The sequence below is a fragment of the Leopardus geoffroyi genome, chromosome B3 (genome assembly GCF_018350155.1).
Source record: "Leopardus geoffroyi isolate Oge1 chromosome B3, O.geoffroyi_Oge1_pat1.0, whole genome shotgun sequence".
Taxonomy (NCBI): domain Eukaryota; kingdom Metazoa; phylum Chordata; class Mammalia; order Carnivora; family Felidae; genus Leopardus; species Leopardus geoffroyi.
Window position 1 is genome coordinate 24860870 of NC_059337.1, and position 24363 is coordinate 24885232.

The 24363-nt window shown below is 43.7% G+C and overlaps 1 protein-coding gene across 3 annotated transcripts in view; it reads right to left on the bottom strand.

Moving 5' to 3' along the window:
• Positions 1-226: 226 nt before the first annotated feature.
• Positions 227-24363, bottom strand: part of ATP10A (ATPase phospholipid transporting 10A (putative)) — a 198367-nt gene continuing 174230 nt past the window's right edge. Inside the window, exons 11-22 of one of the 3 annotated variants that reach the window (XM_045448925.1) lie at positions 19774-19877; positions 19554-19680; positions 16608-16792; positions 14783-15110; positions 12113-12189; positions 8962-9087; positions 5174-5374; positions 2547-2627; positions 2366-2470; positions 1854-1884; positions 1697-1721; positions 227-1528 (exon numbers count right to left, since the gene is read on the bottom strand). In XM_045448925.1, the coding sequence (XP_045304881.1) occupies positions 910-1528; positions 1697-1721; positions 1854-1884; positions 2366-2470; positions 2547-2627; positions 5174-5374; positions 8962-9087; positions 12113-12189; positions 14783-15110; positions 16608-16792; positions 19554-19680; positions 19774-19877 (2009 nt within the window). In that variant the 3' untranslated portion in view covers positions 227-909. Of the gene's footprint in view, positions 1529-1696; positions 1885-2365; positions 2471-2546; positions 2628-5173; positions 5375-8961; positions 9088-12112; positions 12190-14782; positions 15111-16607; positions 16793-19553; positions 19681-19773; positions 19878-24363 lie in introns of all 3 variants that reach the window. The other 2 variants (XM_045448926.1, XM_045448924.1) reach the window with 2 other exon arrangements.

The following is a 24363-nucleotide window of genomic DNA, read 5'->3' on the forward strand; positions in this document are numbered from 1 at the left end:
ATGCCTAAAGATACACACTTAAAAAGCCTTGTGTCTTGGAAGGAAGGATCTGGTAGGTGCTGATAGCCTGGTGCAGGGAGCCATGGTATAAACCTAGTGTTACAGTGTGCAGCTTTCATGACACCCTGCTGTATCCTGCATGGTGTCTAAAAGTGTCCTGTGGTACTTAGAACATATTGTTAGGTCACATATTCATAACTTCACACGACAGTGGCAACAGGACATATTCTCTTTGCAAAGTGAAAGTTTTTATTGCTTGTTATGATTTTGACAGGCAAAACCCTACATAGGGACTGTAATACCTACAATACCTATAAAGTGATCTTTACAGAATGCCTGAGTAGACTTCAACGTTAGGATGAACTCCACGCATGCATTCTCTCTTTCCTTTTTCTGGGTGAAGCAGAGCCCAGCTCTCCCAGGTTGGTGGAGGCAGGGCAAAGGAACAAGGACAAAGACAGAGAAGCTGCATTCTTGTCCCATCATCTCCCCTCACTACTGGCCATACCCACCTGGGATTCACTGAGCTCACACACACATTTTCAAGTGGGGAAAACCAAGGTCATGCATGTTGAAGAAATTCAATCATATTGCATTTTCTTATAAAATGAGATGAAAAAATAAATCTAAACACACTTTTCAAGTGTTTCTTTTCTTTAAATTTTTATATATGTTAAATCTCTTATTTTCCTTTTCAACATATTCTACTTAGAACTTTTAAAAAATAAATTTTCTTTTTGGTACCTTTCATTTCCTGTGTTAGCCTTGGAAACATAAAATACATCTCACTAGAACTCTTCTGTGCAAAATAATAAACATAAATAATATTAACATCTAAGTTATATAAAAAGAGGCCATTTCAAGGTTTTCACTGCTACTGCCATCAGCTGTGGTCCCTGGAAGATGCTCCTAGAAATAGTTCGTGGTCTGCCCATTTAAGCCACACAGATCATGGTCTGGCTGAGGCGGGTTAGGCAAAAATTCACTGTCCCTCTTGTCCATCTGTAAACTACTTCGAGAGAACTGTAAGACACTTCCTAGCCCATTGACCAGCGAGAGGGGGGAAATCCAGTTGAATGAGCTGAAGTTGGGCAGGTTGAAAATGGACGACAGGGAGGCTGCCCTGCTGGTGCTGGTGGGTTTCATCTTGGAGTCCCCAGGACACCCTTCCAGTATAGCCTCCCTTGGCATGGAGGACCCTGGGGACTGACTACTCAGTCCTTCTAGCAGAATGTCCTCCCTTAAAGGCACATTCATGTCAACCACACTGGGCTCCCCACGAGCTTCTGGGGAGCAGGCTGGCCGCTGCATATGCCAAGATGCCTGTGAGATGCAGTCCCGGGAGAGGGATCCAGAGGTACTGATTCTCCTCTGTTCAGACGATTCAGTTCTAGGTTCTCCTGGGAGGTGTCCCTGAGCAAAGGTCTCTTTGGGAGCAATGAGTTTCTTGGGGGACCTCTTGGCCATCTGGCGCCCCAGCTGAAGTTGGGTGGGGAAAAGGCTCCCCTGCATGGCTTTGAAAAACAATCTGGAAAGAGCATATAAAAAACAGTTATCCGTGGATAGACCTTTTGAGTTTTCTGAGACTTGCACAATGTAAAAACACTGAGAATGTTTATATATTCTGAGATATATAAAGCCTGAGAATGCTATAGAGCTCACTTAGGACTTGACGGACACTGTCCCTTATACCTACCTGGGAAGCAATGCAGCAACAGGTGCTATGAGACAAGTCAAGTAAAATACGGGGTCGCCCAGTAATGTTTGCATAGTCCAATAAGGATTGGATGGAGGATAACACGTTGCACAAGAAGCATTGTAAATCAAAGCCACAGTGAAAAATAAAAGGATACTGAAGCCACAAGCTATCCAGTTGAGCCAGGTCTAAGGGGAAAAGAGAAAGACAGGACTTTTATTTCAATAAAAATGCACTGGTCAACTGTGAGCGGGTAGCTGTTCTAAGGGTTTAGCAAAAACATAGGTCTTTGGCACAGACAGCCAGGAGGCCTTGATGAGGTTGCCTTCAGCATCTATGGACCAGCCTGGACACAGGGAGATGGAAGTCAGGGATATGAATGAAAGGAGAGGGGGAAAGGGGGTGGGACATGAGGTAGAGGAGGAGGGGAGAGAGGGCAGGAAGGAGCTTAATGCTGCCCAGGTGAAGTGTTTGTGTCAGGATGCAGCAGTTCCCACACCAGGGGCTCCATACATGTGGCAGGCCCACATATTTGTTTTCCTTAGCCACAGTGAGGCTAGCTTTGTAGTAACCTGTCTGCTCAGAAACCTTCTAGATGTCATGGAATCTGCCTGGGAGTGTGGGGCCCACAGCATCAGCACCCTTTGGGATCATGTCCACAGCACTTACCCAGGTCTTGGTTTCAATACCAAGGTGCAAGAGGAAGGTGAACAGCGCGATTGCTGTTATGGGGGTCCCCCAGGTAAACACATCTGTGTCTGAGTCATAGTAGGCCTGAAAGACAGCAGTGTCCTGTGTCTGTGGGTCACTGGATGAAGCTGATAAGAAAGACTGCCAGGTGTCAACTTACCAGGTAAGGAATGAAAAAGCAAACCAGGCTCTGGAAGGCAGCATCAGCCATGTTTAACCAGAAGGTACGTGGCCGATATTCCTGAGACACAAAAACAAGCACAGATTACAGGAAAGTGTACATCTCTTCAAATGATGTTTTCCAGTAGCTACAGGGCCTATAGATATCACCCTAGGGCAATTTGCTAATTCAGGACTTTTGGTGCTTGAAGTCCCAGAGGGCTGAGGAAAAAACACAACGCAAACATCTGCAGAGGCATCCAACTGAGTCAATCACTGAAAGCATCTGTATACAAGACCAGCTACAGTAGTTCTAGGCCAACAATAGACAGATAAAACCATTTTCTAAGCCTATGGGGAGCATTTTCCTAGGGTAGACACAGCAGCTCAAATTCTGGACATCTTGCTCCAATTTGAGTCCTTCTACTCCTACTTTGTCAGGGTTTTGCACCCTTTGTTGGTGGGTCTCTTAGAATGTTTCTTAAAAGTGTCTTTTAAAATTAGATCATGGATGTATTTAATGTTAAAATAAAAAAGCTGTACACTGGGGCACCTGGGTGGCTCAGTCGGTTAAACGTCCAACTTTGGCTCAGGTCATAATTTCATAGTTCATGAGTTTGAGCCCCATGTCAGGCTCTGAGAGCCTGGAGCCTGCTTTAGAGTCTGTGTCTCCCTCTCTCTCTGCCCCTCCCCTGCTGGTGCTGTCTCTCTCTTTCTCTCTCAAAAATAAATAAACATTTAAAAAAATTAAATAAAAAAATGCTGTACACTGAGGGCAAAAATGACCTTGATGTGGACTGATCAAGCTTTCATTAACTGGGTAACAAAATGTGTACTGGACTCTGAGTTCCTGAGCAACTGGGGCTGGTACTGGCCTGCAGGAAATGTAGATTGGACTGAATGAGCATCTACTGAGCAGTTAAGAAAGTGTTGGTTAGGCCCTTCCTTCAGTTCCCTAGTTCCATAGGACAAACTCTCTGTGTCTGGTTCCCTAGGCCAGCCTCAGCTGAGGCTGAGCTGAGGATAAAAGGCCCAGCTGAGCACAGGAATTTCTCCACTGACAGGCAACTAGCAAAGGCCCTCCTCATTGGCCAGACCCTCAGTAGCTCTTACCCTGCAGCCCAACCCTCTCTCCCCCTCCCCCCCCCCCCAGCTGCCTAAGAGGGAACTCAGTGTCAATGAAGGTGATCAGGGGAGTCAACTAAAAAGTAAACAAATTCTAAATTAGTTGTAAGAGATAGTGAGGATACATATGCATACATATGATGATTCCAACTAGCAAAGAGAAGCACTTAGAGGGCCTGAATTATTTATTTTTATATGAAATTTATTGTCAAATTGGTTTCCATACAACACCCAGTGCTCATCCCAACAGGTGACCTCCTCAATGCCCATCACCCACCTTCCCTTCCCCCCAAACCGCCATCAACCCTCAGTTTGTTCTCAGTATTTAAGAGTCTCTTATAGTTTGTCTCCTTCCCTTTCTGTAACTTTTTTCCACCCTTCCCCTTCTCCCTGGTTGAGTTTCTCAGGACCCACATATGAGTGAAAACATATGTTATCTGTCTTTCTCTGCCTGACTTATTTCACTTAGCATAACACTATCCAGTTCCATCCACATTGCTACAAATGGCCAGATTTCATTCTTTCTCATTGCCAAGTAGTATTCCATTGTATATATAAACCACATCGTCTTTATCCATTTGTCAGTTGATGGACATTTAGGTTCTTTCTATAATTTTAGAGGGCTTTAAATGCTGGGAGGACTAGCTGGTAATTAGCAGTCAATCTATGTGGTGTATTGATGTAAACATGTATTTATATCTGTTTGAATTCACTTATTCTCTCAATGTTTTCCCCATGGGTTTATCTTCTGGTTAAGTCCCATTCAAAATAATCACACTGTGATGGGGGATAGGAGGTTGTTTTAGAAAAATCCCTGCTCTGGGGCATCTGGGTGGTTCAGTGGGTTAAGTGTCTGACTTCGCCTTAGGTCACAATCTCATGGTTTGTGGGTTTGAGCCCTGCATTGAGCTCTGTGCTGACAGCTCAGAGCCTGGAGCCTGCTTCAGATTCTGTGTCTCCCTCTCCCTCTGCCCCTCCCCTGCTTGTGTTGTCCCTCTCAAAGATAAATAAATGTTTTAAAAAAAAGATTAAAAAAAAAAAAAAAGAAAAATCCCTGCTCAGGAGTCAGCCACCTGGCCCTGACTTCAACTCCAAGTGGATTTTCCTTGAGTTCCTGGAGATTCTTGGTGTAGAGACAGTTTTCACCTCACTATACTTTTTCTTTAAAGCTCCCTCTTTTTTTTTTTTTTTTTTTTTTAGCTTTATTGAGGTAAATTGATACACAAAACCTGCACACATTTAATATATACATCTTGATGGGTTTGGGCATATGCATACACCAGTATACTGTCACTCCAACCAATAACCTCACTCTACTTAATGTACAGCACAATCAAGTAGATAGAATCCATTTTTTCATCCCACTGGTCATTTTCCACAATTTTAACAATTTCTCCCAGGGTGTCCAGTTAAAGGGAGGTGTGAAGACTTGCACTTTCTGTAAGGTGAACATGGAGAGTGGGAGGGCCAAGATAGGAAGTGGGTACAGGAAGGGTCCCTCACCTCCATGTTCTGACCACTCTTGTAGAGCTGTGGTTCAGTCAGCAGCACATCAGCTGGCACATCCTTGTCCAGCACCCCAGTCACAAGCTGGGGAAGTGACGAGAAGAGCAGATTAAAGAAGATCAGATACCACTGGTCGATCATAGCAGATGCAGAGAAGCCACAGTAAAACTGGAACCAAAACAGGAGGCCCACAAACATCTGAAATCAAGAAAGGAAGAATGGGGATAAGCCAATTCTTAGCTGTCCTTGCAGATTCTCATCCAAGGGATCTAAGAGTTTTGCAAAATTTGACTAACAAGATTAAACTTATTGACAACAATTTCCTCCAAAGATAGCCGTAACACTGTTGCTCTCTGTCTCTCCCTCCTCATTTCCTTGAGTATGAAGGACCAGCAATGGGAGATGAGAATTCCCAAGCAGAGTCCATGGAGAGAGGACACTGGTACCAGCCTGTGAGAAATGCAGATTGGATAGAACAAGCATTTACTGGGCACTTATGAAAGTGCTGGTTAGGCCTTTCCTGACAGTCCCTTAACTCCACAGGACAAATTCCTTATATCTTGTTCCTAAGGCTAGCCGAGATAAAGTCCAGCTGAGTAGAAGAATTCCTCATAAAGGTCCAGCAGGGTCTAGGGTTGCTCACATTTCAAAAGGGTCAGCTGTGTTCTTTACCCATTGCAGCTTCTTCCCTAGCACCTCTCCTCTGTGATAGTAAACTAAACCTACTTGTGTTACATCCCAGATCTTGCTGCTGTCTTTAGTCACAAACATTTTCTGATGAAGAACAGTGGGAAATTATTGCTTCCCATGGCAAAGAGGACACACAGGAACATGGCAGAAGTCGGTAATGCTACCAACATTGGTGCCTTGACCAAGTCCTGATATCCACCAGGCACTCTGCTGGCAGGTGAGCTGTAGTTATTATCACTGGTTCTTACAGCTACCCCTCACTTTGCCGAATAGTAAAGTGAAGACCAGGGAGCTTGAACAGCCTCTTCAAGTCCATGCTCAGTAGGAGTTGGGTGGATCTCTTCCCACTATCACTGAACATCAGTGGCTTGAGTGTATTTACATGAGAGCATGAAAGTTTAGTGATGGCAAAGCATTTACACTTATAAGTTGTACACTTATCAATTTGGCACAGATCATTTAACCCCTTTCTGCTTCAGTGTCCTTGTCCATGAAATGGGCATCCCAATGGTACTTAGCTATGGGTTGTTGTAAGGATTAATGAACTTACTCATTTAAAGTACTCACAAGAGCTCCTTGTGAGTACCATAGGTACTCACTTATGGTCTGTACAGTTATTTCCTTAGCCTCAAGCAGGGCCAGCGTGTTTACCCCATTTAGAGAAAAGGAAACTCAAGTACAGCATGTTAAATGACTTAACTATGGTCATTGTATGAGTAATAAACCCAACTTGTTCAGCCACTTGTGGGTCTGGGCCTGGAGGGCATGGACACTCCCAGGACAGAACATGGTGGAAGAACATTCTCTGCTGGGGACCACAGGTAATGGCCTGGGTTTTAGTTCTGGAGCTGTCACTGTCTCTTTCTGACCTTGACTCAGTCACTTACCTTCTCTGAGCTTTGGTTTCTGGACCTGAAAATGGCTTGCTCTGAAGATCAGAAAAAAATGACACGTTTCCTCCAAGTCTTGTTTCAGTCTATGACCTAATGCAACTTTTCCCTTCCACACCGAAAACTAACAAACTTGGATTTTTCATTGACTTTCACCCACTCCCATAGGCTCAGCCTAATGAGTCATCAATGAGCAACTAGAATCAGGAGAAAGAGGAGGAAAAGTACTTAAATAATTGAGACTTTTTTTTCCCCTGTAGTACCAAAAAGACTTCTTCCCAAACTACTGTTGCTATGGAAACTTTCCTTCTCTCCTAAAACTAATGAATTTCTCACTTTGGGAGGCAGGGTGATTTTCCTTGCACTTCTCAACTAGATTAAGTGCTTGTTAACAGAAGCCCTGCATCTTATGTGGAATAAAGACAAGTACCCCCTCCTTCTTCCATTCCCTCCAGGAGGACAGATTCATTACGGCAGGCAGGAGGCTGTGCTCATTCAGGTAGCCACTCTGGCACTCATTTGCAACTAAAATGTTGAATTTCTTCCCCTCAGTCTGCGAGATTTTCATGAGGAATTACAGAGAATAGACCTCAATTCTCATGTTTTGCTTTTAGAAAACAATCAGAAAAATCCCTAGGAAGCAAAAAAACTTGCTCAAGATTGCATAAGTAATTAATGACAGAAAGAGAGCTAGGGTTCCATCTGCCCAGCCCCACTCATCTGTACTCAAGCACCCATTCACCTCTTTGGGAACTGGGAACCTCTAAGTTTGCAACTATATGCATGGAGACCTCAGCTCTGGGGATGCAATGCTAGCATGGCACAGACTTCCTTGGACAGAATCCTAGGCAGAACCTAATCTGAATTAATTTCCAGGACCTAACCTACCAATCAGACATGCCCTGACTGGTCCTGAGTATCTGTATTCATTTTGCTAGAAGACATTTTGAAAATGGATGAGGGTGAGGGGGCAAGAGGGTTGGGAAAGATAGGTAGGTCTAAATCTCCAGAACAAACAAGAACAAAAGGCATACTGGTGGCAGTTTAGATTTAGTATGATTTTTAAGTGGAATTAATGGGAAAGAAATAAGAAATATATCTTTTCATTTATTGTGTATTTTATTCTTTTTCAGAAGAGTATAGGATGACCTTGACATTGGAATTGTGGTATCCAATGTGATAGATTTGTGGGACTACCCTGAAAGATCACTTACACCAAGAGTTTATTTTGTCTGTTTATACATTCAGCCACAAGCTATTAGAGACAAGAGCAACACATACCCACTCAGCAACTTCTTAGCAAAATGTCTATCCCTCACCTACAAGAAGGGCAGGGTTCAGAAATGGCCATGGCATCCATTCTGCAGGGCTATGGAGAAAGACGCTTGTCTGCCAAGGTCTTAGTAATAAAAGAACTAAGAGTTAAACATTAGGATCAACATGAAATGGAGAAAGGCCGTGGATTAGAGCCTCTGGAGAGAGAACTGTCATCAGCCAGCCTGGGTATGACCCAACTGGAGCGTCAACGACAGACTGAGCTGGCCAGAAGGGGGCATGTCTGCCCTGCCAGCACAGAAGAGAGTGTGGCAAGACCCTACTGGTGGCCCTGTTCCTCGGGCCCTAAGCTTGAATTCTGACTAGGGGACTGGCACACTGGCCCAGTGTGGGTATGTTTCAACAGAGGCTGTTCAATATTGGAATCACAGCATGACTAAGTCCTGTCATTCTGATTCCAGAACTGCCAATACACTCCTACTTGTCACTGGATTTCCTGACTGCTCTACAGTGAGCAATGATCAGAGGACTCCTGTCTGTGGACACCTCAGCAGTCTGCTCCTGAGAAACACATTAACAGAGTGGTTAAGAGTTGGGAGCCAGATGAACTGGGGTTAAATGCTACCTTGACTACTCACTAGCTGTGTGACCTTGTGCAAACAAGTGGACATTCTTGTTTGATCCACCTGTTTCCACAACTTACCCCCTTAGAGGTGCAGTTACCCTCATGTGCCTGTGAGTTAGACTACTGAGCCTATAGGGTGCAAGCCCAGGCCAGGCCTGCGGGAAGTTCACAAAGGCTGAGGAGGATGGAACCGACAGGAAGCCTTGGGATGGCCAGTGGGCCACATTCAGGTGATGGTCCAATAAATCTCAGCTAAGGCTTTTTGAATTCAAAAACTCTAGAAACCAGAAGTGTCAAATACCTACTGTATTTTTGTAGAAGAAGTACAGCACCATGTTGGCAAGTCGGGAATAGCACCAATGTCCATGGACAATTAATAGTCTCTCAAGGTATCGGAATCTCGGCACTGCAAAGTCACTGGCCATCACTGCCTTGAAAGGGAGAGAAGTCCCTGTTATTGCTGACACCTTATTCCACCTAAGGTCTGTCATATCTTCCCCAAATACAAGGCAAACATGCATGGAGAAATACAGTTTCAAACACAAATGCACATGTGACTGGCCAAGGCTCACTTTACCAGGATTTCCCTTATTATCTCCTTCAGTTAAAAAAAAAAAAATCAATCTCAACAAGCACTCTAGTTCAGGGATATCATTTTATAGAAGTCATTTAAGATTTAAAATATATGTAATTGATTTTTACAGGTTTTTGTTTTCCAATGCTTTTTTTAACAAGCAAAAAACAAAAACAAAAGCCCAGAGATGTACACAGCTTCTCTGCTACTCTCCACTCTCTGATGTTTTATTCATATTAGGATCTCAACCCAGAGATGAACCAAAGCTGCCCCTGTTGAATGCATCCTGGCAGTTGACCATCCAGATAGGTATGTTTTGGGTCCTTCTCCTCAGGAGCCACAGGTGATAAGCAAGGCCAAGCCTATGGCTCTGCAGGCCTTCACATAATCCAGTCCCAGAAAGCCGCTAAAGGGCAATGGGTGTCCACTCCACCCAGAAGACAGTGGGGGAAAGCAGGTTTCCTCCATGGACAGGAAAGATGACTGGGGGTGGAAGCTTCCTCTCACTTCACTCAGCATCATGCTCTATACAATTAAACTGGGCCAGACAAATGCCATCAAAATTATATCTTTTGTACCCAGAATAACTTAGACGCCACCATATAATGAATTTTTCTATGTGGGAAAAAAAAATTAAAGAAAATATCAGGAAAAGATAGATTTCTGCTTATCTTTGAAGGATTGTTCTATACAAAAATGTCAGTCTGCTTCATTTATTTCCCTATAGTCAAATAACTCCTAGAAAATAGTAGATCACACTTGATGTGGTCTTCTGTGGATCAGAATAATGTAATTATACATGACAGAAAAGTGAGAAGCCTTAGAATGTCTGCTTTCTGAATCAAAAGTTAAGGATTTCAAAGCAAATACTGTTTCTATACCTCTTTCTGTCATCACTGGGGTTTGGAGGGCTTTGTGTATTCCTCTCCAGACTTCTGACACTCCTTCCTGCCTCCAAATCTAGGTCCCAAACCCACTGTTTGTCCCTCTGTCAAGGTGGATCCCAGCTAGGTTAGATCCTCCATGCAGAAACTAGTGTTTCTCTTTGATGGCATTTATTACAATTGTGACTATTTGTGAACATTTAAAATATGTATCTGTCTTCCCAGCTTTTTTCTGGACATTCCATGAAAGCCAGGATAGTAGAGGTTGTGATCACCCTGAATCCTGAGTTCTGAGTCAGTGCTTGGCCCCATGAAGTGATCAGTAAATATGGGGAACTAGATGACCCCATGAAGACCAAGCTTCTTGGAGATGCAGGATCTCCTTTGTCCAATTGGGATAGCTTCTCCCATCATGCTCTATACAATTAAAGTAACTGGGCCAGACAAATGCCCAGTTGGCTAATCTGGGAAGCTCCAAACACTCTCACTCATTCTCGATCTGCTCAGATTCCTAGTGTCACTGTTACCACAGCATCCCACAAAGTCTATCTTCCAAAGGGCTCACCTTTACTTACTGGACTAAAATGAAAGCAGGTAAATATTCCCTGGGAACCTGAGCACTTAGAACAGTAAGAAAAGGTATCAGGACTTATTGTCATCTTACTTAATGCATCCTTAATAAGAAGTGTGCCTTTAATAAATGCAAAAGTGTCCAGCAACATCCTACCTGGAAGTTATGCCCACTCAAAGCTTTGTCTCAGTATGTGCCCTATGGGTTGGCTGTTCCCATCACTTCTCACATGATTTCAATCATGGATCTCTCTGGCCCCTGCCTTGAGGAAGTGAGTAGTGGTGGCAGCTCAGTCTCTTCCCCATCCAAAAACCTGACCATCTTTCACACAAAATGTATTTACTTGGTGCATTTCTCTTGCATATACTATTTATGGGCACTGCCCTGGTCAGCTTTTCACTATGGGAAACCGATGCAATGGCAGCGATAATGAAAACATCAAAATGAACCAACTATTATGATTATGTTTATCAATTCACCATCCTAACCCCTTCCCCTGGGCACACAGCACTAAAAGGCAGGGATGGAACCAACCCTGGGCTGCATTTTTAGTTTCACGGAAGAATTAAAACCACACAAGTAACATAGCACAGTGACTGAGGTCAGATGAAAGCAGGAGAGTAAGGCATGTGCTGAGATTGGGTCAAGAGGGAACTACTGTGTTTCTAGCTCAGAACTTTCCAACTTACTATTATTTGCATGTCAGGTAAAGAAATTAAGGAGTTCTGCACAGACCTGGCACATATTAAGTGTTCAATGAATAATTACTGATTGCATCAATGAATGAATCAACCAATGACAAAATGGTGACCAACATCTGGATTTTTAGGAGAAGAAAACAGGATAGATTGTTCTCTAAGGTCTCCACCAAGTTAAAAAAAAAATGTCATGATTCAAAGTTAATCAAATGTTGGAGATTGTTGTGATACTACATCCAGAAGAAAGTTATTTTTAATTAACTCAGTTGTTCAACATATAAATCACATGTTGAGAACCAACATAGTGACAAATGAAAAAGGCAGAGACTAATTTTCATGTAAGTCAAGATGGCTACTTTCATTTTTTATAATGATACCAGGTTCCAACTGTCCTACAGCAGATTCATTTTTTCAAATGGTTGTCTCTAATGTTCAGGAACAGCAAAACATGCCCTCCAAGGATGAGCCATAAATAGCCACAGAGGTGATGACTCACCTTGCCTTACTCTGTTCCACTTATTTCACAAAAATATACTTATAGACATAGGCAAAGGTTTTTACTGCTTCATAAACATGAAGGACTAGCCATCTTCCACCTTATCGTCTACTACTGGCTTACAACCATCATGTTTTATTAAAGGCCAACCCTTTAGCTTACTTGACAAAGTTCATAGCAAGGTATGTCAGTGGGCCACTTGGACACATAGGACAGTCCTGATTGGTCTTTACCTGCATGCCCTCCTGGCCCGAGATTCCCACACCCACATCTGCCACCTGGATCATGCTGACATCATTGGCTCCATCTCCTAGAAACAGCACAGGCAGGAAGAATCGTTTGAGTTGAGGTGCACAGAATCAAATGGCTTGACGGATCTTCATGGGGTCCCTATTGGGCTGAGTCCTGTGAAAGGGTCACGGGGATGAGTGAGGAAGAGGCAGTATAGAGTTTGCCCAGGAAATTGAGGTAAGCAGTCAGAAAAAAACATGGTGTGAGGTTTGGAACTGCCTGTCACATCAAGAGATGTTTCAGAAAGCAGGCTCGCATGGTAACCATTTTACTTAGTATTTGCTCTACATTATTGGTTCATATACCTATACAGAGAGCCCATAACACAGTGCGGTGTCTGGCACAATAAAGATGGTATCATCACCATTATTATTACTTACTGAACTCTAGCCTTTATCACATGTAGAATATATCAGTCAAGTCTATTCTAATTCATATTAACAGGAGTGGCTTTCTGAACTGAACAAAGGAGGTTAAATTCTGCCCAGCAAACTGTAGAGTTCTTTTTGTACACTGATTACCAGCAAGTTTATTAGCTATTGTGCTTGCCTTTAGGTCCTTTAAAGATGTAATAAAGAACTTCTATTTGTTCAGTCAAGCTGCTGATGGTTAGAAAATGGTTAGGAACATAAAACATAGGTTAGAGGTCTCATCATCTTCAGGGAAAAGCAAGCAGAGACTTAAAGTCTTTGTCACTAAGCGACAATGACCATTCTTGGAATGGGGCAATAGAAGGGCCCAAATCCCAGAGTACCTCCCAAGTTTCAAATGTGCAAAAAGTGCAGACATACAAGTTGGAGTGATTCATAATGTGGCTATAGGATATCTGTGTCCTATGATTTTCCTGTTCTTTATTGTGCTGGCCCAACATGAGTGATCAGTCAATATTTGTCACACTGAAATTCTGTGAAGTAGTAACAATCTCTGCAGCTTCTCCCACAATGTCCCAATCAAAGTGAGATATGGTAGGTAATAATATTCTCTACATTATTAACTGCTAGACACCTGGGACTAGGTGCCATCAATGCTTTCACTCATGGTCAAAGAAATGAGCCAAAGTTCTGATGGGTCATTACTTTCCCTTTCTCTTTTGAGATTCTATTTTGTTTTTTCTTTTCTTTGTAACCAACCAAGACTCTACCTCCATTTTTCAAAAATGAATACCATACACCAGTGATTCAGTGACTGATCCAGGCACTGATTAAGCTTTGAAAATGTGGTTTACTCATTTGTGTCTTACACCAACCTTACCAGGAGGTATGGTCCTCATGTCACCGCTGAGAGTTGCTCAGAGAAGCCTGCACCCAGCCTGCACACTCCTCAGCACCTACAAAACTTGCTCAGGGAGCTCTGAAGGCCACTCCAGACACATGGGGGCAAAGGTGGTACTGAGATAGCTTCCTTTGGAAGGGGTCCACCCATGGAGACTTCCCACAGCCTGGACCAGGGAGTCATGGCTAAACATGTATTCACATCTATGCTCATCTCACTCCCCTTAGTGGTTACCACAGCCCTCAAGATGTACAGAGCTGTCTCCATGACAACCACACTAAGGCCCCCCCGACCTCAGACCCAGACTCTACACTAACCTCAACCCTATCCTAATGTGAGAGGGTAGTAACCCCCACATCAACAAGGGGGGCTGTCACAGACCTTTTGCAGAAAATACTATAAATACTATTGATTAGTGAGGACCCTTTATTTCAAAACTAAATCTCACCTAGGTATGCATTCTATATTCAGGGAGACCAAAATTTTTGAGATCTGGGGGTCAAGGAGATCACGCTTTTCCCCAGGCTACCCAGTCTTTCCCAGCCCTCACCAGCAAGTGGTGCTGCTGAGTCCCTGAACCTGGTTGGAGACCAGACCGCACCCAACCAGATGTGGGTGGGGATGGTGCCCTGGGAGGAGGAGACAGGGGAGGACCAGGTAGCACTGGATAGGAGCCTAGAAAGCTCTCCAGGCCAACAGTCTGCAAGGAAAAGCCACCATTAGATGCACAGTCCTTAAAGAAAGGATGTAAGATTTAGCAACTATTCACATGCTTATGTGAATTACATGTGAATTACATTTAATTACATGCTTGTCTTGGAACATTCAGCAAAATTCAAAGGATAAGAGGCAGTGGGAATTATGATCACCATCAAGTCTTTGGGCTCTTGTAGCATTATGGAGTCTTGGGACTCCAGTTGGCTCAGTGACCGGAAACACCTGCAAAGGGCCTTCTTTCTAAGGTGTTCTGGGGTAATGGCTAGCATGCAGGGCTCTGCTGTGGCCGAGGCTGCCTGGAATGGCTGATCTCTAGTTTCCTGTCTTGAAGGAAACACTATATAAGTTCTGTTTTCTTAAACCATCATTGTATTACTGGCTTCCTATATATAGCTATAACTGTTGCTACCATAGTTTGTAATTTTCAAATCTACATTTTGTATTTCAAACAGGATATCTGTTTTATTGTATTAGGTGTGATTTTAAGAATAGGAAAAAGAGCAAGGAAGTGTTTCCCTGTCTTACAGGAGAGCATAGAAGGGGTGGAAAATGCAGGAAGCAGCTGCACAAGATGGGGGCTACTCATTTACACAGGGCCCTGCCTGGCTAGCCTGGATACTTGCCTATGGCCAGGGTCATGGCCTTGAGCTTGCTTCTGACCAGTTTCACCACCATACTCTTCTGCAGAGGTGTCGAGCGACAGCAAAGGACTGACCGGCACTGCTTAGCGAGAAAGAGAAATTTGTCTTCTAGGTTTTTCTCAAGGGCATAGGCCAGACTTCTCCCGTCGATCACGAGGCTCGGGCTGGGGCCAGAGGTGGTAGACGTGGAGGGTGGGCAGAGAGGGGAGAACCCCACGCTCACGTTGTCTGTGGTCTTCTCAGGGGCAATGCGGGGGCTCCTGGACTGCACGTAGTGTAGGCACTGGTCTAGCAGGGCCTCACAGGCCTCCTGAAATGGGCATGAGAGGACAGTGCAATTCATTCAGCTGCGCCACAGATTACCTTCCTTGACACTCAAAGTCTGATCATCTCAAGGGCACCAGGCTGCAGGCTCTGCCCAGAAGGCCTCCCTCCTGAAACTGGGAAGTTAGTTGAAGATGAAGACTTTCCACATTGAAGAGGATGAACTTGTAGGGTTTTGATAAGATTCTACTTTTAATTTCCCATTGTACTATGTGGAGGTTAGATAGAATATCTTCATTTCGGAAGGCCTGAATGTATGTGGCTAAACTGCTGGCTGGTTAGGCGAGGAAGCCTTATATGTACTTCTCCCTGGCTCTCTGAGGCCTTTACTCAGCCCTTCTTGTTTCTTCTTGAGGTACAAAGCCCTTTAAAAGTCTTTGTTATGATCATCCTCTAAGGAAGTGTAATTATCAGTGTTTCCCTAATGTCTCCAGTTGACCAGGGAAATAAATTTTTTAACAAGCATACAAAAGGCTTTTACTGACAATGACCTTTCAAAACTGTACCTGAATTCCAGAAAGAATAGGAACATTTAATGGGGAACCTGAGGGGTCAGGGGACATAAGAAAGACAACTATTTCCAGAAACAAACACACTCCAGGGAAGGCAAGTAGTTCTTGGCCCTTTATAGACAGTAAGCCCACTGGGTAAGCAATCGATTTCCTGCAATACACCCTGAAAATCCAGCTGTGTTCAGTAAGTGCTTATTGAGGAACTCTTGTACTTAGAAAAGTGAGTGAGACAAGACTTTGGCTCAGGTCATGATCTCAGTTTGTGAGTTCAAGCCCCACATTGGGCTCTGTGCTGACAGCTCAGAGCCTGGAGGCTGCTTCAGATTCTGTTTCTCTCTCTCTCTCTTCCCCTCCCCCACTCATGTGCGTGCATGCTCTCTCTCTCAAAAATAAATAAATATTAAAAAAAATTTTTTTAAAGAAAAAGTTGATGAATTGGACCTCATCATCCAGTTCAAAAAGATGTTTCAAGTGGGATCTCACTCAAGGAATCAGAGCCCAGACCAGGGCTTTATGAGAAGTAGATAATCCCTACATACTTGATGATTTAATAGATAAATGTGATTGGATCAAAACCCTCAGTGCACAGTGGGGCATCAATGAGACAACCCATCCTGTCCTGAGTACATCAGTGCTGAATGGACTGGTTCCCTGCCTCATGTGACCTCATAAAAGACTTCTCCAACATTGTTGACATGGACAGGTCAGGGAAAACAAGTTGAACTTTGCATTTGTAAAGTCCAGATGTATGTCCCTTTGTAATTAAGAAATTCCAGCAAATTCCACACCTTCCTAGGCAATGACAAAAACATTCTAAGTGCCAGAAACACAACACAGGTGTAAACAGAGAGGTAGAGGGCAAAGGCCTCTCATAGCAGTTGTCAGAAATTGAAAACATTCCTGTTGCTGCGGGGTCTAGTTGGGTATGAAGCTGTCCCAGGTAGAACACAGGCTCCTGGAAACATACACACCTGGGACTCAGCATTCAGGGTGATGACTTCCTCATCATGGTCCAGCAGTTTGCAGGCATATGCAATGTTAATAGCGGTTTCTTGTTTGTCACCGGTGAGAACCCAAATCTGCAGGCCTGCTTGACGCAATTTAGCAATGGTCTCTGGGACTCCATCCTGCAGGCGGTCTTCAATCCCAGTAGCACCTGGTCAAATGTGCAACAGTGTATGTGATCCCCCTCCTCACATGCCCTCAGACCCTGATGGGGTATGAATGCCATCACCAACACACCAAAGATGCTGGCATGACCCCATAGACTGGGAGCAGCTTGAGGCTGGTCTCATGTGGAAGCAGTCTTTGATAATTCATCATTTCAGGACAGTGGTAAACCCTTTCAATAACTCCCTCGATTGACACAGTCAAGAATGAGTCGGAATAACTGAGGCACTAAACAATTCTCTGTTCATTTGCCAACAACAAAGCACTTCCAATGTTTTCTAACATGCAGCTAATTTTTAACTTAATAGATAACGTGGAAACAAATCTTGTGGGGAAATGTTTATAATGACCATATTCTGAAGGATGAAAAAGCTTTAAAAATTATCCATTCCATGTAAAATTTTTGGTGAATGACATCCACAATATTTGCTCTCAGCAATGCTTACCATTATCTGTCTACACAGACCACACAAGCCATTATTTCTTGAAAGCAACGTTATCCAGAAGGTACTGTCCCCATAAATGTAAGTAATAAGCGGTGGCTTTCCCTAGGTAGGCCTCTGTATATTGGAACAAATCTACTCAGTGCCAAAAGATGCTTTCCAGGCTAGCCTCAGTTTTGTTCCTGTTGCCAACATAATGAGATTGTCTCTATCTCCCCTCTTAAAGTACAACATTGACTGAGGGCCCCTCATCAGCCCTACCTTTCTCTTTTATGCCATACTCATCCCTGTGATAAGAGGCTGCTATGGGCTGAATGTGTACCACTACTCCCAAAACTCATAGGTTGAAGCCCTAACCCTCAGGGTGATGGCATTAGGAGGTGGTGCCTTGGGTAGGTGATTAGGTCATCAGAGTGGAACACTCATGAATGGGGTTAGTGCACTTATAATAAGGGACACAGGAGAGATGATCTCTCTATACCATTTATGGATACAGAAGGAGGACAGTCATCTGCAAACCAGCAAGACAGCCCTTTAAGGAACCAAAATGGCCAGTACTTTGATATGGGACTTCAGTCTCCATAACTATGAGAAAGCAATGTCTGTTATTTGAGCTATCCAGTCTGTGTTATTTTGTTATGGCAGCCTGAAATGATTAAGATAGACACCACTTCCTTTTCTCTTCCTAAAACAGATGAGTTGGCAGATGCAAGGAGGGTGGAGTCAAGGTATAATTGACCTACAAAAAGCATTCAATAACTTAAAGACACATCACCACATGCGGCTAAGTACTGGATCCTGTGCCTGTTTCTCACTCAGTGCTCCACTGCAGCCCTTCTGTTCACCCCAGAGAATTATCACCCAGAAGAAGGAAACTGGGATGTCAAAAGACAGAGTCACATGCCCAGGCTCTCATGGCCAGTAAATGACAAAGCCAGGACTGAACAACCAAGCCAAGGCTCCTAGCCTCTGAAAAAAGGAAAGGTAGGAGAGAAATAGTATAGGTGAAGAGACAGACTAGGGGCTCACAGCCAAGTCCTCAAATAGTTAAGGTCTTACCTTCTTGGAAGGGGAAGAGATTTTATCTGTGTTGCTCCAGAGGGTAGGACAAGTGTCCACTGGAAGAAGAAACTGGGGAGGCAAATTTTACTCCACTCAAGAGTCAGAGCTCTCCAGGGAGAGTGCCCCACAGTGAAGGGTCAGAGAACTTAGACAGGCACACCTGTCCTCAGGCCAAGAGGACAAGCAGGATCCCCTGCCTTGCCAAAGGGTCTCATCTCTTTTGGAGAAGCATGTTCTACATGTGAACAGTCCTAGCTCAGTAAATCAAAACCTGGCAGACTAGAAAAAACTGTTTCCAAGTGTTTTCATTTAATCACTCCCAGGGATACTGCTCATGATGTCTCTGGGCCTCTGGATCTTGGGCCTTTTTTGCGCAGTGCATGCCCTCTTATAGGATACCACAGGCAGAAAAGAATATTATATAAAGTATGTATGTTATGCTACTAAATATATTATTAAGATGAATTAAATATTATATTAGGTATGTATATATAGATATGTAGGTAGCCCAATTCCTTTGTCCAGGGAACAAGGGCAAATGAATTACAGCCTCTCTGTATTGAATGAAGAGATGAACTCCAGTTTCTCCATGCCCCAGGTATACCATCTGACTACTAGCACCACAGGATGTAGTGTGTGTATATACAGCATGATTACAAATGGTGCAGTCACAGAGAGCATGTATACAAAGACTCAGCTAATTTAATACAAATTTAATATTAAATATTTTAAATATTAAAATAAATACTCTTATAAATACTAATATGAACACAGTAGCAAATATGAGCACATTTTAGTAAAAAATGAGCTCAGTTTCTTTTTCAACCAAATTGAATCCATGAAACATTCATAAGACATAAAGTGCAGCCATTTCTGGAGTCCAACAGTTTCTTTTTGTCTTAGGGGTAGGAGGTAGACTCAATAAGCATCAATTGTTGAGAAGCCTTGTTCCTCATCTCTATTTCTGTGGGAAAGCAGTGTTTAAGGGAAGGCAAGTCAGGTGTTGTCACTGGGTGTCTAGTGGGACAGTACATGGAACACCAAGAAACGGGACATGGTGTGAATGTTCAATCAAGGATGGTTGGTCCTGGGAGCCATGCTAGCATCAGGCCAGGCAATTCCTTAATCAAGGCCAGCATGTGAAGAGCTGCCAAAGACTGCAGCCATGTCACCTCACCATCCAGAACTGTCTCTGCAAATTCCATACTGCTCAGTGCAACGCATGCTCATGTGCATAATTACCCAACAGATGCAAATTTGTTTCCAGGCGAATGGCAGACTGGAAGAGAAGCTCTTCACGATTGTCCAGGGAGGATTCTGCTTCTAAATGACTTTGCAACCAACAGGCATACTCTTCTTCACTCAGAACCTACATGAGACACACTGATGAATCCAATGCAGGTGCTGAGCACTGTTGGGGCAGTGGTCAGCATGTGCACTTGTGGAGGGGGCACCCACTCACCCTTTTGGCAATGCACAAAGTACGCAGACCTTCCACTGCGTACAGGTTGAGGTAATTCTGAGTCTTGCTTCGGATTTTCTTTTGATGCCTTCCTCTGGCGTCATCTAGGTTGGAATAGAAGCAGAAACATGGATGAGTAAGAACAGAGTCCAGCAGACTGCCCTGGACCACTCCATAAACCTCAGGTAGCTTTGCACGGTGTTGAAACTGTTCTACACATATAGCTGACACAGAGGAGAGGTCAGCACCACTCTAGATGTTCTAGCCTGGAAGCTCTTCTCACCCAGCTTCCAGGCAAGCCTCCCATGAAAATGGCCACATTTTTAAGGTCTGAAAGTAGTCACGTTCACAGACACAGAAAGGAGCATAGGGGCGCCTGGGTGGCGCAGTCGGTTAAGCGTCCGACTTCAGCCAGGTCACGATCTCGCGGTCCGTGAGTTTGAGCCCCGCGTCAGGCTCTGGGCTGATGGCTCAGAGCCTGGAGCCTGTTTCCGATTCTGTGTCTCCCTCTCTCTCTGCCCCTCCCCCGTTCATGCTCTGTCTCTCTCTGTCCCAAAAATAAATAAACGTTGAAAAAAAAAATTATAAAAAAAAAAAAAAAAAAAAGAAAGGAGCATAGAGGAGACAAAGGAATTGTTCAAAGGATGCAGAGCAATGTGAATCTATTTAACACTAGTGAACTGTATACTTATTAAGATGGTAAATTTTATGTTATATGGGGTTTGTTTTTTACCACAGTTAAAAAGAAAAAGCTAAGAAACTAGCTGTCTACATGTGAGACCTCTCCAAACATCCACCCTTTTCTGTTTCCTGTAGACACAGCTGAGCATACTTATTGCTTATTACTGAACTACGAAAGTGCTGACTTTGAGCCTCACCCAACTTGTGGCATCCATGACAAGGTGACACACACTTTTGTAACTCTAAACATTTTCTTGGGTCACCAATTATGAGTGGGAAATCATAAGGCACTTTAGTTTGTGCATGATAAAAGTATATTATGACTGTGTTTCAGGGCCAGTGAGAAAGAAGTTGTCTTCACCTTTCTGCAGTGTTCTAGCTGTCTGCATTTGGAATTGCTTTTTGTTGCAATTCACTAAGCAGGGATGTCACAAGAGCATCCTACCCCATGATTTACTCCAACAATCTCCTGTGAAACCTCGGTACCACTAGATTCATCCCATGTCTATTTCTTCACTTGTAAATAGTACACACTTTTCACATAAAATTTAAGGTAAAAGCTGCTTTGTTATTTTAAAAAGAACCACATCATATTTTTGACTGTTACTAATGACCTTTGTTGAAATGAGCTCATATAAACAAAACGTTATTAGTGATCTGGTATCCCTTTGGTCCAGGAGGTACACATAAATTAAGGTACATATTCTTCCAGTTTGCAAAAAATTGTACTTTAGCAGAAAGTGCAGTTTCTACCCCCAAAATGCCAGTAGTATTACCAGATAGAATATAAGATGCATAAATAGCACATAAGACATACTTTTACTAGGGTGTCTAAGTGGCTCAGTCAGTTAAAAGTCCAATTATTGATCTTGGCTCAGGTCATGATCTCACAGTGGTTCGTGAGATTGAACCCCGCATGGGGCTCAGAATTCTCTCTCTCCCTCTTTCTCTGCTCCTTCCCCCATTGTGTGCACATATTCTCTTTCAAAATAAATAAACTTTTTTTTTTAAAAAAATTTTTTTTTTCAACGTTTATTCATTTTTGGGACAGAGAGAGACAGAGCATGAACGGGGGAGGGGCAGAGAGAGAGGGAGACACAGAATCGGAAACAGGCTCCAGGCTCTGAGCCATCAGCCCAGAGCCTGATGCGGGGCTCGAACTCACGGACTGGAGATCATGACCTGGCTGAAGTCGGACGCCTAACCGACTGCGCCACCCAGGCGCCCCTCAAAATAAATAAACTTAAAAAAATACATACTTTTACTAAAAATATTATGTCGTTTATCTGAAACTTAAATTAACTGGGCATTCAATATATTTTGTGTGCTAAATCTGGCAACTCTATTTATCAGTGGTGAGGCTCCTGATTTGGGGAAGGCTGTCTACTATCTGAGTCAGGCCCTGGACAAACTGGACCTGGCAGAAACACTTTCACCTCTTCGACATGTGTTCTCCATAAAGATAGCGCCCCCATGGGTCTAAAACACTGGTTGTGGGGCAAAAAAAAGCCCAGACATGGGGTGCCTGGGTGGCTCAGTCGGTTGAGCGCCCGACTTCGGCTCGGGTCATGATCTCACAGTTTGTGGGTTCGAGCCCCACATCGGGCTCTGTGCTGACAGCTCAGAGCCTGGACTTGCTTCCGATTCTGTGTCTCCCTCTCTCTCTGCCCCTCTCCCGCTTGTGCTCTGTCTCTCAAAAATGAATAAATGTTAAAATTTAGAAAGCCCAGACATAATTTTAATTATATATTTAAAACATATTTAGGTATAGCATAAAGCACAGATATATATACAGCACATAAACAAATATATATATAGCCTATCTGTGGCATTAAAATGTCATGGGGGGAATAATTTAAAAAATGTCTAAAAAGGATCCTTAAAGGGAGCAATAATGAATAAAAAGAGAGAGAGAGAGAGAGAGAGGGAAAATCCTGCCCTAGATGACTTTGCTTTAGGAATTTAAATTTCCTGGAAGAAAGACACTCAAAAAATAACATCTTAATTGTGACTACCATTTACTCCTGATATCATGATAGCATTTTTAGAACATGATAACAACATTATTCCAGACGCTGGCTGTTCCTTGACCAGAGGCATCTGTCTAAGGGGCTTTGGAATTAAAATAATAATCATAAAGAACTTCAGTTCTCCAGAGAGGAGAGGGGAAGAAGGTAAAGGAGCAGTATGCAGGGGCTGTGCCCAAACACTTGTCAAAACAGAATCAATGAAAAAGAGGCAGGCCAGGCAGCTTGGCATTCTGGGTGCCCTGGATGAGTGTGCAATCACACAGGTGGCCACACTGAGCTGTTTGTGTATGGGAACACCCACAGCAGGGCCTGGGAAGAGCCCAGCCAGCCCTGCAGAGAAGCGGTGACTGCCCTGCCTCATTCCCTCCCTCCTCTAGACTTGAAGACATACATCTCCTCTGCCACTTGAGGTAAGACCTTGCTCCTGATTCTTACATGACTTCTCCCTTACAGATTCCCACTACACCAGTAGCTGGACAGTCACTGAGAACCAATGTCAGGGTCTGTAGGAATTGGCTCTTTGTGAATGCTGCGATACATCTGCATTCTGATGGAGGGGCCAGAATGGTAGAAAGAACTCAAACCCAAAGCAGACAAGCACCAAAGAGCTGGGGGCACCTAGGAGGAGTGGATTTGGTGCTGTCCTAGAAAGTACACCCGTGGACCCCCAGAGTTATGTGGTAAGCCTGGCTCTCCTGCACTGATCTCAGACTGCAGGCATTGTAATGTTCACACTGCATTTTCAGTGATATTCATGCAGTATCTGACTCTTCTTTCTGATACTTTACAGGCAACCCAGACCCCCTGTGGCTTTTATATCTATGGTAGTAGGAAGAATTCTGTGTTGCACTGCAAAACAGCCAGTTTGGTAATGGAGCAACATCATGGCCAGAGGTGGAACCAATGCTACCCAGCACCTCTTGGAGGGAGGTGGTGGCCTGATGGGCACAGGAAGAAGGTCTCTGCAGCCACGTCTCGGTGCTGGAGGTAAGGAGTGGGGGGCAAGCACAGTGTCAGACAGTAACAGCTCCTGTCAGTAAAGAAGACTCCTATGTCACTGCACTCAAGATGCAATAGGACTGAGAGGAGCCCTGCCCCAGCTCTGGCCGAGTAGTGCACATGGACACTGCAGCAGGGTCCCCACCAGTGCACTGCTGGCAATGCTCAGGACCCTGTGAAGAGGCACTCAGAGGAAAATTTCCACTCCTACTCATGATTTTAACATGTGCTTTTAAAATGCTTAGTGATACTTCTATTTCTTTATTTTTTTCATTTTCTTAATGCTTTTGACAAATTTGTTTTTCTTATAAAGAGTCATCTCAATAAGATGGCAAAATAAAGTGAATTTCCTCCCTTGTTTATGCATGCATTTATTGATTTATTGAATAGCAGCAATGGGTGATTCCCATGCTATGTGGTGGGCTACTCTCCATCCTCACTCTTGGAGAAGGTGGGGCAATCTGGGGGATTGTGTCTTAAACACCACACAAAGTAGCAGCTGGACCAAACCTCAAGCAAGTGAGTCTTAAGGGGAAGGAACCAGAGAGAAGGGAAAAGGGAGTTAGCTTATACTTTATGCTTATATAACACCAGACACTGTGCTAGGGGTTTGGACAGGGGCTTCCTATGAGGTCAGTATCCTGATTTCCTTTGTGCAGATGGGAAACTAAAGCAAAGAAAGTGACTCCTCCAGGGTCACTCCTTCCAGCCCATAAATGTAGACCTGGGATTTGAACAGAGGTCTGTAGGTACTAGAGTAGGATACAGTCCCTGCTTTCTACCTGATTCCCCACAACTTCTAAGATTTGATCACGTCCTGAGAATATGACACACTCCCTCTAACACAGTCACATCAACCATCATCGTAGCCTCCTCTTGC